This window comes from Perca fluviatilis, chromosome 16 (assembly GCF_010015445.1).
Source record: "Perca fluviatilis chromosome 16, GENO_Pfluv_1.0, whole genome shotgun sequence".
Lineage (NCBI taxonomy): Eukaryota > Metazoa > Chordata > Actinopteri > Perciformes > Percidae > Perca > Perca fluviatilis.
The window spans coordinates 13,735,706-13,750,157 of NC_053127.1; the positions used below are offsets into that span (position 1 = coordinate 13,735,706).

General features: G+C 36.4%; 1 protein-coding gene across 3 annotated transcripts in view; it reads left to right on the forward strand.

Annotated features, from left to right (window-relative positions):
• The window catches only part of fstl4 (follistatin-like 4), a 243,672-nt gene extending 236,628 nt beyond the window's left edge, over positions 1-7,044 (forward strand). For all 3 annotated transcript variants that reach the window (XM_039778070.1, XM_039778072.1, XM_039778071.1), the window contains 2 exons: positions 3,077-3,186; positions 3,362-7,044. In XM_039778070.1, the coding sequence (XP_039634004.1) occupies positions 3,077-3,186; positions 3,362-4,064 (813 nt within the window). In that variant the 3' untranslated portion in view covers positions 4,065-7,044. The remainder of the gene's footprint in view (positions 1-3,076; positions 3,187-3,361) is intronic.
• Positions 7,045-14,452: the final 7,408 nt, after the last annotated feature.

The following is a 14,452-nucleotide window of genomic DNA, read 5'->3' on the forward strand; positions in this document are numbered from 1 at the left end:
AAACATGTTTTTCTACAAAAACTTAAAACAAATGAACTTCTCCAATTAATTTTTTTTTCTGCTATAACTTTACCTTAATAAACAGTCTAATAATAGCAAATGTATTTTACAGATCAGGGGCATCTGATAAGACCATATAACTGCAATCTCCCTGGTCCTTTGTTGCATCTGTACTGTAAGCTGTTCAATAAAGCAAGAATATAAAAAAATAACATGACTTAAAACAATAAATATCTGATGAAAGAACAAGTTAACAAGACTATGAATCTGCAGACATTGGATGGCAACTAATAAAGTATTTAGTGTTAGAGTATAATACATGAATAGCTGATCTGCATGTCAGCAAACATCTGTCTCCTCCTGTATTTCTTATTCATGCCATCAATAATCTTGTGACATAAACATGGAGGAGTAAAACACAAAGTATTAGTTTAGGTTTTTAAATTCTGCATTGATCTTAACATTGATCAGTCTTCCAGGGAATCCATAATGTGTTTTATTGCTCCACCAGGAGCAACAAGATGAGTAATTCTGACAGTGTATGAAAATAAAATAAAAAAGAATACGTGTGTGCCTTGTAAGATTTATTGAATTTCCTAAATTACACAAATACACTGGAGCATTTGAGGAGTCTCATTTTATATGGGTGCTCTGTAGTTAGATGGGAAAGCAAAAAAAAAAAAGAAAAAGCTACTCAAGGCTTCTGTAGAGTGAATGTTGTTGAAAAGCAAAAGCTACTCAGTCAGAACCAAATCCCCCTCAGGTATTAGGGCAGCCAGCGAGGCAAGGGCAAGTAAAACTCAATTGGGCCTCGTTGCTGAGTGTGTGGATATGAAATCCAAGCATGAGCGATGACAAAGAGAAGCCAGTGGCATTAAGTTGAGAGCACCTGCAGCCCTGGAGACCACAGCAGCTGCCTAATAATACATGAGCGATACTACATTGAACCTCATTAACTGCCGTCATTGTATTCTGTTGTAATGACTTGTTTTTTTTAATGAGGATTCTTTTCATGTCTGACGAGCAGTGAAAAACTGGCAGATCTATTTTGTTAAAAAATGGATGAGATAGTCAGGAAGATGGAGAAAGAGAGGGTGCTTTTGAGGAGTATTGCAGTGGTGTAGCAACACAACAACTCTGCAACTTAAACTGCTATTTTTATTTCCTTGCATTTGATAGTTCTGAGGAAGGAGTGTGGAGTCTGGCCCCCCCACTGGGCATCAGGTAGAGGTTCAGCTTTAGTGGTGTAGGCGTAGACATCAAAATAGATTTTATGCTTAGTTCCTTCCTTTTTAAAATAATATTCTATATGCTCTCCAGCAACATTTGTCTAGGTGTCTAAACGTAGAGCCGCTTCAATAAGCCAAGTTCCTCTGAGATTATAAAGTCTGTAAAATCAGAAGGAAAAGAGCTAGTTTTACTCTGGAAGCAGGAGCAGAAGTTGACTGGTTGCTTTCAATAAATGCTTCCCTTACATGTGTCGGTCCCATAAACAACACCACTTGTCCTTGACTGTGACCTGATCATGCAGGCATGCCTGATGAAGCATGTGTCATGGACGAGGCGGTGCATCGGGAGTCCATCAAAAGTATATGCACTCCCCACTTGCACTTTACAAACCTGCTGATTCAGTGCCAGGTGTATGCCATGAGAGATGGGGCTTATATTGTGCTGTGTGCTTCTAAGACAACCATCTTTGAATAAGATGCTTTATCAGAGAACTGAGGCGGGGCCACGTTTCATCAGCTCAAGTCATATACTGTAGATGTTTATCTGTTCTAGGATATATGGGCATGTCACTTGCACAAGCTCCGGCTGTTAAGACCTGAGATATGAGCCTTTATTCTGATGAAGCAAAAAAGGTCACAGGTTTAACACAACAGTCAGATTTAATTTGAGCAGGACACTTAACTATAGCCTAACCAATACTGGAGTTTTGACACTGATACCGATATTGATAGTTGAGAATTTAAAAATTAAGAGTTTTTCATAAGGATCCCTATAATTAATTGTTGAACAGCTGAAACATTAATTTGTCAGTACTCTGTGATGGACAGACCATATAGTTGAGATACCTTTTTTCTAAATTAACATTCAATTAACATTTCTTTGACATTTATGCACTGTAATTTCTTACTTCATATTGGCATATTCACCAATACAATTCATTGCGGATAAATGTCAGCCTGGCCGACTGATCAGTCTAGCTTTATACACTAAACTTTAATCCTTATGTAACAGTGGTTCTCACAATGTACAGAAAGTATGTCTCATTTATTGATTAGAATGAAGGAAAGGATTGTGCATTGTTCAGATAATAAATATTCAGATATATAAACTCACTGTTATAACAAAGACTGTATCCTTATAATTGAACCCCTTAAGATTCATCCAATCTATTATATTGGTCCTATTAATAAGAGGCACTACATTCAATGCAGCTAAAGTGTAGATTCTTCCTCTGTATTTTCCTATTGACAACAAATGTGTGGTTAAATTAGCTTATAAGTAACTAGATGCCAAAGACTTGTATGAGGTTATTCAGAAACAATGTTACTGTTACATAGCGGAAAGTACTAGAGAGTTCATTTTCCAACTGTAAAATCGGTATATATCTTGGTCACATTTCTATAACATATTTTGTTGTTTATTATCTGTTTATGTAACAATATCATCAAATTTTTAAAAGTCTCAAAAATATCTGACTTAATCCAGTATCGGTCTGGCTTTAGTATTGTGGTAGAATGACTTTTATTCTCTATGCAGGCAGAAGAGCTCTGAGACAATATTACAGCATTGGGACAGCACAATTTAACTTTAACTCTGAGATTCATAGTTCAGTGCTACATTTATTCTAAAATGGCCAAAATTGTAGTAACTATTTTCATAATAATCTGTAATTGTTTTCTAAAAAGTGGTCAATGGAGACAAAAATTCTTTTTTGGTAGAAATGTTCCCTGTATATAGTTAATTGTATTGACGGTCTCTGCTGCCAACAGACGTCGCTATCTATATCATGGTTATAATCTTTTTCATAGGTATTTAGTATTCATTCTGCTCTATACATTGTTACCAGGTCATTCCTCAAGCCAGTGTGGGAGAAGTACATCATGCTATCCGCACAACTTTCCAGAGGGTCAACGATTTCTTCATTCCTCCAACCAACCTCATCATCACCCACGTTAGGTAAAAGAGCACACACACCTGCACACATTCGGCCACCTCCAACCTCAAAACCTTCTGCAGTGAAGGAGTAAAGAGCAAATGAGAATCCCTAATGAGAATCTCAATGTGTGTTAATCACTGCCCCCCTCAAAACTAGAAAGGCTATTAACCTTTCCTTTGAACTTTGTCGATTTAGGTTTGCCTTCGTCTTCCTCAAAAACGAACCTGCGGTACACAAGATTGACCTGGAGACCCTCCACCGCGTCAAGACCATCAGCCTGAAGAACTACAGCTGCATACCGGTCAGCATGGCCTACACACATCTGAGCGGCTTCTACTTCGTCCAGTGCCAGAGCAAGAGTCACCTGCAAGCCCCGCCCCAGCTCCTCATCGACAGCGTGACGGACGCAGTGATTGGTCCAAATCTAAACATCACAGGGCAGCCGTTTGTGTCGCCGGATGGCCGCTACATTGTGACACCTGACCAGCAGAGCTCAAAGCTGATAGTACAGACAGTGTCATTCCAGGGAGAGCTGGGTCTGAACCAGGAACTGGGCGAGCCTGTAGCTGTCTCTGATCTGGCTTTCCAGCCTTCCTTTACAGAGTCCAACCAGCACGTGGTAGTCGCCACCTCAGGCTCAGGCACGGACCTGCTATTTGCCGATCTGTCCTCAGGCGTCACTGAGGTTCTCCGGAGCCTCAAGGAGCCCCTGGACCCCCAAGCCTGGCCCTGGGGAGGCCCCAACAGAGTAGTGGTCTCCAGCGGTTTGTTCGGACAGTACCTGGTGACACCGTCAGCCGAGTCCCTGTTTGTCCTGAACGGCAAACAGAGAACGCCGCACTGCGAGGTGTCAGACATCAAGAGAGGTAACACAGTTGTCTGGGTCGGTGAGGTATGAGTAAACTAGAAAAAAAGAAAGCCGGAGACGTAGGATTAGGGCCAGACGGAAATGAAAGATCAGGCTAAATTACCTAATATAAAGATTTATGTGAACATAAGTTGTGGACTCAACCCTGGGACTGAGCGAGAGGGATACATGCCTGGGTTTATTGTAACAAAAGTACACTTAAAAATAGAGTAATTGAGAAAACATAAAGAAACCCTGTTGTGATATTTCTGTTGGGAGAAAGTGTCAATGCCGTTCAGTGCAACAGTGATCTATGTGCACTTAACTATACAGAATTGTACATTATTGCACTTCCTTCCATGTTATCACAGCAAATAGGTACCTGAAGAGGGGTTATTAACGAACTATGAACTATGCACAATGCTCACTTTTTTTAGAGTAAAAAGCTTTCCGATTTTGTTCATCTCAACAATGTTTGTCGTTTTCACCAGTGCTGCATATAATCACCACAAACTGTCCGTCTGTCCTTAGTGTTGTGTGATCTGAGTCCTTTTAAAAGCTACCAACCAACCCATCCGTTTATTCGCCTTTGTGATGGTATTGTACTGTATCCTCCCTTTGAAAGCTTTCATTCTCCTCATGCCGGCAGAGGTTGGCTTTATGCATAAGTGTGTTACCCTCTGTTTAACATTGTCTATCCAAAGAGCCTGATTGGTCCATTAGTCGTCAATGGATGTTTCGCTCACAGAGGAAGCCTAAACAGAAATGCCCAGTACATCTTGTGGTCTCTTGCGATGGTATAATCTATCCCCCGCTGTCTCTCACATTCATTCTGTACCTGCAGCACACCTCTGTGCTGCAGAGCCTGAAAATGCCACTTAGTAGATTCCCTCAGGGTTATAACTCCGGTTGACGCTGACCCCATATGCTGAGGCTGTGCCAACGTGTCATCAACTCCACTATCTGACTGGCTGTGAGCATTTATACTTCCTCCCAGAGAGCCATGCATCAAGATCAAACTCCAAGGCAGGTAGACTATACTTACCACGTGGTAGTTATTCAGCTCCACTTAAAGGACCGTAACACAATATATTTTTATTGGTTTCTGTCTAGTCGGCGAACAAAACTTGTTTTTTTTTCCGGATTTGTCATATGTATCTGCATAAGAACCACATATGCACAGGAAATGAATATGCTGTATCTTTAAACCTAGCAGCCTGTTTCAAAACTAGGGATACTTTATACAGATATTAAGCAATAGGTGCTATTTTAAACATTATTCCTTTTTCAGGAATACGTATTGATTGTTAAATTACTAAAAAAGAGGTTTCTTTGTCATTATTATTCTAAATTGTATACCTACCTTTGAAAAACCCAGTAATAGTCCAGTCTTAAGGCATTAACCTAATAAACACCAGCAACTCTGTCTTTCAAAATAACAGATATGGTCACTCTGTGGTTGACTTGTCTTCTGTGTAATTTGCTTTTGCCATTTACACAAATCATCATGATGATCCATTAGCAGCAAGATGGGAATTACTGGAATCATAGCAGCAAGATGGAAATTACTGGAATCATAGCAGCAATATGGAAATTACTGGAATCATAGCAGCAATATGGAAATTACTGGAATCATAGCAGCAATATGGAAATTACTGGAATCATAGTCTTTTTAACATCTCTGCTTGTTGACAGTAGTGAATACTTAGCTCGGATGTCACACTTAATGGCTCATAGATATTGGGTTAAAATGTTTTTTTGTAGCCAGCACAAATTAGCTAGAAGCAAAGAAGTATACCAAAACAAAAACAATGTCAATTTACTGTTAAATGAAATCAACTAAAACAGCAGACTACAGAAACATTAGCACTAACGCTCAGTCCCTTCATGGAACGAGGATGATCTTGGGAAGCTCTCTTGTACAAATACTCACAGCCTTTAGGATTTTGCAGTTGTTGACCTTTTTTGCCGCGCCAAACATGTTCGAAAGATGTGAGATTAAACTCATACTTATCTCTGAAGGCCATACACAGATCAGAAATAACTGCAGATCCAACTGGAGTCTTGTGAATGAAGTATATCTGTTTTTCCCAGAAACAAACAGCAGCCCAAAATAAATATTAATCATCATCTCCTAATACGTAGTTGTGCCTGTAACTCCCTCAATACAATGTGTAGGGTAGAAACCAAGCTGTGTGAGAAAAGAATAAAGTAAATACAGGAGTGAAGCAAATTTGTTGTTCTTGTTTGTGATTTAGGTATTTGCTGCTAATCTGCCATGAAAATATGTTCTGGCAAGAAAGCCCGTTTGAACTTTTTGAAAGCAATGGCTTAATGATAGACCACTGTTGCACTGAGGAGAGAAATGTACTATCAGATGTATGATTACTGAATGGAAATTTGTCAAATTGGTAGCCCAGTTTTCTCACTGTATCAATGAAAAAAATAATATTAAATAGGCTCTGATGCTTCCTAAAGTCACTATCCAATCCAAAGTCACTCCCCAGTGGCTCGAACTGAGTCATCTACAGTGTCGGACAGCTCTGAGACATGCATGTAATGAAAATAGACCTTTGACCAGATCATCATTGATCTCTCACAGTCACACACAGTTTACAGTTGCTTGTGAAAAAAGTCACTTTTCCGCCCTCTCATCGTCACGTCCGTCAGCTTATCTCTTAAGGTTGATTCAGCAGTGTGACATTGCTACTAGAGCCAAGGAGAGCACGAATAAAGAGACTGCACCTGCGCTTGCTGATAGAACTATGTTATTGGCTAGCTCATGTTGTTTGTTTGGATCTACCGTCAGTGTCACATCCGTACCTCTCCTCAAGTAAGGGGGCTGCAGAGCTGAACTGCTTGGTATGATAGACATTGATAGGAAACACTGTTGTAGATAACATTGTTCATGTTTAGAACATGTTCTGACATGACAAAACTGACTGTACAGTTTTCTTTATGCATTTTGTGTGTTCTGGTTTATGAGGGAATTGTTTTGTAAGAAAAAATTGAATTAAATATATTGTAAAAATCAGTCGTTTCCTGTCTTTAAAATGTATTGATTGCAACTAAAGATTGTTTTCAATATCGATTTAATCTGTGAATTACCTTCTTGAATTATAGTTTTGTATTTAAATGTCACAAAAAAGTCTAAAAATTAAATGCTTTTAACAATTTCTCAGTCCAAACCCAAAGAAATGCAACAAATCCTCACATTTGAGAAACAGAAACAGAGAAACTTTGGCAATTTTGCTTGAAAACTGAAACAATTCTCTCGTGCTGAAACAACTTGACAGAAAAATAATCAGCAACAATTTTGATAACCGATTATCTTTTTTTTTGTTTATATTTCTTATATGATCGTAAACTGAATATCTTTGGGCTTTAGACTGCTAGTTGGACAAAACAAGACATCGACTTGAGCTTTAGAAAATTGTGACTATTTTCTGACATTATATAAGACCAATCAAAAAAATAATTGGCAGGTTATTCGATAACTTAAACATCCAAAAATATCACAAGTAGACAACCTACCATTCAGTTTCAAAACAGTAGCTAGGCTACTGTGCTCAGAAAGCCTGTCTCCAAGACATTACTGAAAAGAAACTAGGAACAAAACCTGACCTATATGTAAAAAACAGGCAAAATGTGTAGTTTTTAATTTTAAAAAATAGAAAACCGTAGGACATTTACTGGACATTTGTGACAAGTCCCCGTCTGCCCACCTCGCAGACGACTAGAGTTCATGGTATTTAATCACATTCTTCCAACAAGACCTCCAAAAACACACACTTACCACTTGTCAATCCACCTTGGAGGTGTTATAGCTGACAAGGTGAGACAAAGTAACAATTTCAGCATCTCGAGAATTACTGGACATTACGCGATGTGACATCCATCCCCTGTCCCTGCCCACCTGGCAGACATTGTCATCTATGGTCCCAGTCCACTGATGAGCTGGCCTTCACTCCTGTATAAGTTAATGTAATCTATTGTCTTTCTGTGCTCAACACGCTCCGACAATCCATGACCATTACTTGCTCGACTGAGGGACGCAGTCAATACAATATCCGTCAGTGTCAGAGTGACAGAAAGGGGTGAAATGCAGAATAGAAGACTTCCTGGAGCCAGACATTAGTGAGGTAGGGAAATCTGATCACACCGTCCTGTCTACACCTTCTTCAATTTCCTATGAATCAGAACGGAGTAGAGAAGGGAAGACATCAGCGTTCATCGAACTTCAAGTCATCATATATATCTTCACTACATTTTAATTCTAACCATGAATGAATGTAGCCTACCTCCCTAAAACAAATCAAGTTTGTTGCTGCTTTTCCTTGCATTCTTGTACTGACAACAGTTCATTCAGAACTCAAACTTTGAGGAGAAATACTCACATTGGCCCCATTTACACATCTTTACAAGTGTCTCATATTTAGATACAGTCCAGATGAGATTAAATACATTTTTGTCTACACAAAGCCACGTATATGGATGCAGTACAAAAGTAGTGTTTGTGTCTATCTGTCCTGCAGATGAAAATTAGCAAGTAGCTACCAATGAATCACAGTCTGAGAGTCATGTTTTTTTTGTACATGGTGCCTGAAAAAAGAAAAACATAATAAACTAGTGTGCTAAACTAGAGCATTGAACAAATACATTTTAATCCGTCACACTTTGCTTTTTAAAATCCGATATATACATAATTCACCTGAAACGCAAGTTTAAATGGGGTTTTTCATGTGCCTGATTACACAAGCGACTAACACTTCTAAAGAAATCTTACATGGTCATCAAACGACCAAGAAATAGGTATGTCAGAGGTTTTTTAACAAAGGTGGAGAGACGTTTGACTGAGGCATTAAGTTATACAGTACAACTGAAGGGACATTTGCCAGTCAATCAGACAAACAAGTATTTTCCATCACCATGGTATAAAACCTCATCACATATAGGTCACTTCTGACTTAAAAAAAACATAAGTGCGTTGATAATCACAATAGGGAACAAGACAATGAGATGGAATGCCATTCTGATCAGATGGAGCATTCTGGGAAACTGTCCATGTTGGGATGAAAAAGAGCTTCAACAACAAAGGCTGCATCTGTTACCATCAGGTTTTATTTTTTTCATTCGACAGTTTCTTTTGCCACACTAACAGGGGAAAACAGTAATTAAATAATTTTAATTATATTCATGTACCATCCAATAGGCTGTAATTGGAACTAAATCAGCCTTAAAATATCACTTCCCTCTTCAGTATAACAAAAAGGGATAATTATGGTGCTAGAAAGTGAATTGTTACTGGCGCAGAAAGAGTTTATCGTTAATATTGGCAAAAACAAACTAGAAAGTGAGTTCTGAAAGCCACAAATCAAGTCAACCTCATGCAGATGTTGAAATTGTACTGCAGTTATTTATTGCCATGATGCATCTCATTCACTGTCACTTTAGCTAAAGAGAAAAAAGAGAAAGCCTTGTTGTGTTCTTCTGTGTGGCAGAGTGTGAATCCACAGTGCACCCTCACCAGCATGTGAGTGCCAATGAGGCTTAAATTGCCTCAGCAGGCTCATTTGGGTAAATCTTACTCTCTGACTAACAAGGTTGCTAACATCCAGCCCCAAACCCACTGGAAAGCAGACCTGGGTCAAATATTACTTGCAAATGTGTTTTTTTTTTCTTACTCTTGTGGAACAGATGTGGAGTTTGACTATATCTGCCAATGTTAGAAATTAACAGGAAATCCAAGAAATGTAAGAAATTCAGTATGAAAAAAACTGTATATTAATTTATACTGCATTAATGTAATACTCAGACATGTGCAGCTACATACTATCTGACTGCCATTCATACTGCAGTACTGCTGTGCATTTGCTACTTTATACCTCTAATGAACAATATCTATGTAGAGCATGACTGGAGCTAAACCAGCCATGTTTAAGCAGAGACACACCTGTGATATTTTCATCATCGGGGCTAGTTTGACCTTTGCAGTGGTGGACGAAGTATTGAAATCAAGTAAAATTGCAAGTAAAGGTCCTGCATTCAGAATTTCACTTCAGTAAAAGTAAGAAAGTATGAGGAACAAAATGTAGTGAAAGTATCAAAAGTAAAAGTACTTAGAACTAATGCAGAATAGCTACTTTCTTTGTTATAATATTGTACTATTGGATAATAAACGAAAAAAGACACAAAAAAATCATAGTATAGTATGTCGAAAAAAAGTCGTACAAATGTTATAGTATGTCAAAAAATGTCTTAGTATAGTATGTCAAAAAAGTAATAGTATAGTATGTCATAAAAAAGTCATAAACCTCATAGTATAGTATGCTGAAAAAAGTCATAAAAAGTCATAGAACAGTATTCGAAAATAGTCATAATATAGTATGTTGAAAAAAGTACTACAAAAGTCATAGTATAGTATGTCAAAAAATGTCTTAGTACAGTATGTTAAAAAAGTAATCATATATTATGTCAAAAAAGTCATAGAATGTCGTAAAAAATCATAAAACGTCATAGTATAGTATGTCGTAAAAAGTCATAGTATAGTATATTGAAAAAAGTCGTAAAAAAGTAATTGTATAGTGTGTCGAAAAAGTTGTAAAAATATAGTATAATGTGTCGAAAAGGGTCATAGTATAGTATGATGAAAAAAGTTATAGTATAGTATGTCGGAAAAATGCCATAGTATAGTATGTAAAAGAAGTCATAGAAAAGTCATAGTATAGTAGGTAGAAAAAAGTCATAGTATAGTATGGCGTAAAAAAGTCATATTATAGTATGTCATAAAAATTTCATAAAAAGTCCTGGTATAGTATGTCATGAAAAAGTCATAACATAATATGTCTTAAAAAAGTCAGAGTATAGTATATCGAAAAAAGTAATAATATAGTATGTCAGAAAAAGTCATAAAACGTCATAGTATAGTATATTGAAAAAAGTCATTCAAAAGTCATAGTATATGTTGAAAAAAGTCGTAAAAAAGTCATTGTATAGTGTGTCGAAAAAGTCGTAAAAATATAGTATACTGTGTCGAAAAAAGTCATAGTATAGTATGATGAAAAAAATCATATAGTGTATATCGAAAAAGTCATAAAAAAGTAATAGAAAGTCATAATATAGTATGCCCAAAAATGTCTTAGTACAGTATGTCAAAAAAAGTAATAGTATAGTATGTCAGAAAAAGTCATAAAATGGCATAGTATAGTATGTCGAAAAAAGTCGTAAAACGTCATAGTATAGTATTCGAAAATAGTCATAGTACAGTATTCGAAAATAGTCATAAAAAAGTCATAATATAGTATGTTGAAAAAAGACTTAAAAAAGTCATAGTAGAATACGTTGAAAAAAGTCATAAAAAAGCCATAGTATAGCGTGTCGAAAAAAGTCATAGCATAGTATGTTAAAAAAAAGTCATACTACAGAGGTCAGCAACCTTTTTGATATGCGGTGCCCTTTTCAAAATTTCTTGTTTATTAGTGTGCCATGTCAACATTAAGTTTAATTATGACATCACATCAAAATGTAATATCCAGGAAATCTGTAATTTTATTCCATAGCAACATTTGATAACATTTATTTTCCATAATCAGAACATTGTAATTATATCTGGAGTATGATACAAGGCTGATACATCCTTATGGATTGTTAACCTTACCAACATTACAACAATCTTGTTTATCATCTTATAATTAACTCAGTTATAATGGCAGTAAATGTCAAAACAGGAGAATTAAGAGTAACAAACAGAAATATGAGAACTATACAATAATGCTGCCATCCTTATGAAACATCCACATCTGAGTTGAAATCATTAATCTTTAGTCAGCAATACACTTAATACTTTTATTTTTTACAGATTTATATGCACAGTTCCCATTTCGCATACTGCTTGCAATGATATTCCCTCATTTCAAAAAAGGTTGCAATGGCAGCAAATGTCATAAAGGGAGAATTAAGTGTAACAAACACTATACAAGAATGCTGCCAGAAAAACATCCAGATCTGAGATTAAAAAAGAGACTGGGACAGAGCCCTTGTATGTAAAGTCATATGTTCTACATTAAACAGATGCCTACCAGTCAATGTGATCCCTGTCCCTGCTTTTCTTTGCTGAGATCCATAATCTGGGCTTCGTACTTAGAAACTTTAAGTTGAACAAAGCTTAGGAGTGGTCAGTTGTCAAACGACTGCGGGAGGGGCTGAGCACACTCTTCGTATGTGAGAATATCTGCTCACGGAGATATGTTGATCCAAAGACTGTCAGCAAAGCCAATGCGATGTTCCTGAGACAGCAAAACGTCTCTGGTACAAAATGGAGTTTAACACTCGATGTTCGGCAAACAACATTTTCAAGACAAAGTGCACAAAGCATGGTCCTTCTGAAGCACAACCCCCCCTCTTCTGTCCATGAGAGCTGGAATGCCCAAACATTAACTTTAGCTTTCTCAGCTAGCGGGCCTGCCATTGCCGACATACCGCTACCCAGCCTGCTCCGCCAGCAGCGTTACTAGTAGCCTATGGTATAGTAATTCATAAAAATGTCATAATATAGTATGTCGAAAAAAGTCTTAAAAAAGTCATAGTATAGTATGTTGAAAAAGGTCATAGTATACTATGTCATAAAAATGTCATAAAAAAGTCATAGTATAGTATGTCATTAAAAAATCATAGTATAGTATGTCGAAAAAAGTCATAAAAAGTCATAGTATAGTATGTCGAAAAAAGTCTTAAAAACGTCATAGTATAGTATGTTGAAAAAAGTCTTAAAAAAGTCATAGTATAGTATGTTGAAAAAGGTCATAGTATAGTATGTCATAAAAATGTCAAAAAAGTCATAGTATAGTATGTTGAAAAAAGTCTTAAAAAAGTCATAGTATAGTATGTTGAAAAAAAGTCTTAAAAAAGTCATAGTATAGTATGTCATAAATATGTCAAAAAAAGTCATAGTATAGTATGTTATAAAAAGTCATAGTATAATATGTCATAAATACGTTGCAAAAAGTCATAGTATAGTATGTCATAAAAATGTCCAAAAGTCATAGTATAATATGTCGAAAAAACTTCGTAAACAAGTCATAGTATAGTATGTCGAAAAAAGTCTTAAAAAAGTAATAGTATAGTATGTTGAAAAAGGTCATAGTATAGTATGTCATAAAAATGTCAAAAAAGTCATAGTATAGTATGTCGAAAAAGGTCTTAAAAAAGTCATAGTATAGTATGTTGAAAAAAGTCTTAAAAAAGTCATAGTATAGTATGTTGAAAAAGGTCATAGTCTAGTATGTCATAAAAATTTCATAAAAAAGTGTCATAGTATGTCATTAAAAAATCATAGTATAGTATGTCGAAAAAGTCATAAAAAAGTAATAGTATAGTATGTTGAAAAAAGTCAAACTATATTATGTCATAAAAAGTCATAGTATAGTATGTCATAAAAGGTTAAAAAAGTCATAGTATAGTATGTCATAAATATGTCATAAAAAGTCATAGTATAGTATGTCATAAAAAGTCATAGTATAATATGTCATAAATACGTTGCAAAAAGTCATAGTATAGTATGTCATAAAAATGTCCAAAAGTCATAGTATAGTATGTCATAAGAACATCATGGTATAGAATGTCATAAAAATGTGAAAAGGGCTAATATAATAAGTCATAAAAAGTCATAGTATAACATGTCATAAAAAGTTCAAAAAGTCAAACTATATTATGTCATAAAAAGTTCAAAAAGTCAAACTATATTATGTCATAAAAAGTCATAGTATAGTATGTCATAAAAAGTTAAAAAAGTCATAGTATAGTATGTCATAAATATGTCATAAAAAGTCATAGTATAGTATGTCATAAAAAGTCATAGTATAGTATATGATAAAAAAAGTCATATCGCTGGGCGATAAAACGATAACGATATGTATCGCGATAGACATGTAATCAATATCAATAGAAAATGCGTTCGATAAAACGTTCGATAACTTGTTTTTCTTCTTCGGAAGAAACCAGAAGTTGCGAAGCAAGTTTGGTTGCATGAACAAAGGCACTCACTCTCTGGTAACCTAGCAACGTGGAGTGACACTCTAACAGCCAATCATGTAACAGTATCAAGTTTGGTTTGCGCCACATCGCTGTCTCGTGTTGGATTCTACCATTCTACAATAACAGAACCGGCGGCGTGGAGCGATAAGTGGAAAGTGAGTGCCGCAGCGAGCGAGGAAATTGTTGATAAAACAGGAAAAGTCAGTATGGCAGTTTTGGGGATTTTATAAGTCTGACCGTCGTTCCCACCAACACTACCGCAAACTTGTTTTACCACCTTAGCCGCGCTCACACTTTGGAGCACAGCCGTATTCGCCAGTAACGTCCAACAACATCTGCAGCTGCTACACCGCACAAGCAGCAGACCGCCATGGAGAGGTACTCTGCATCAGCGCCTTACTAAACGC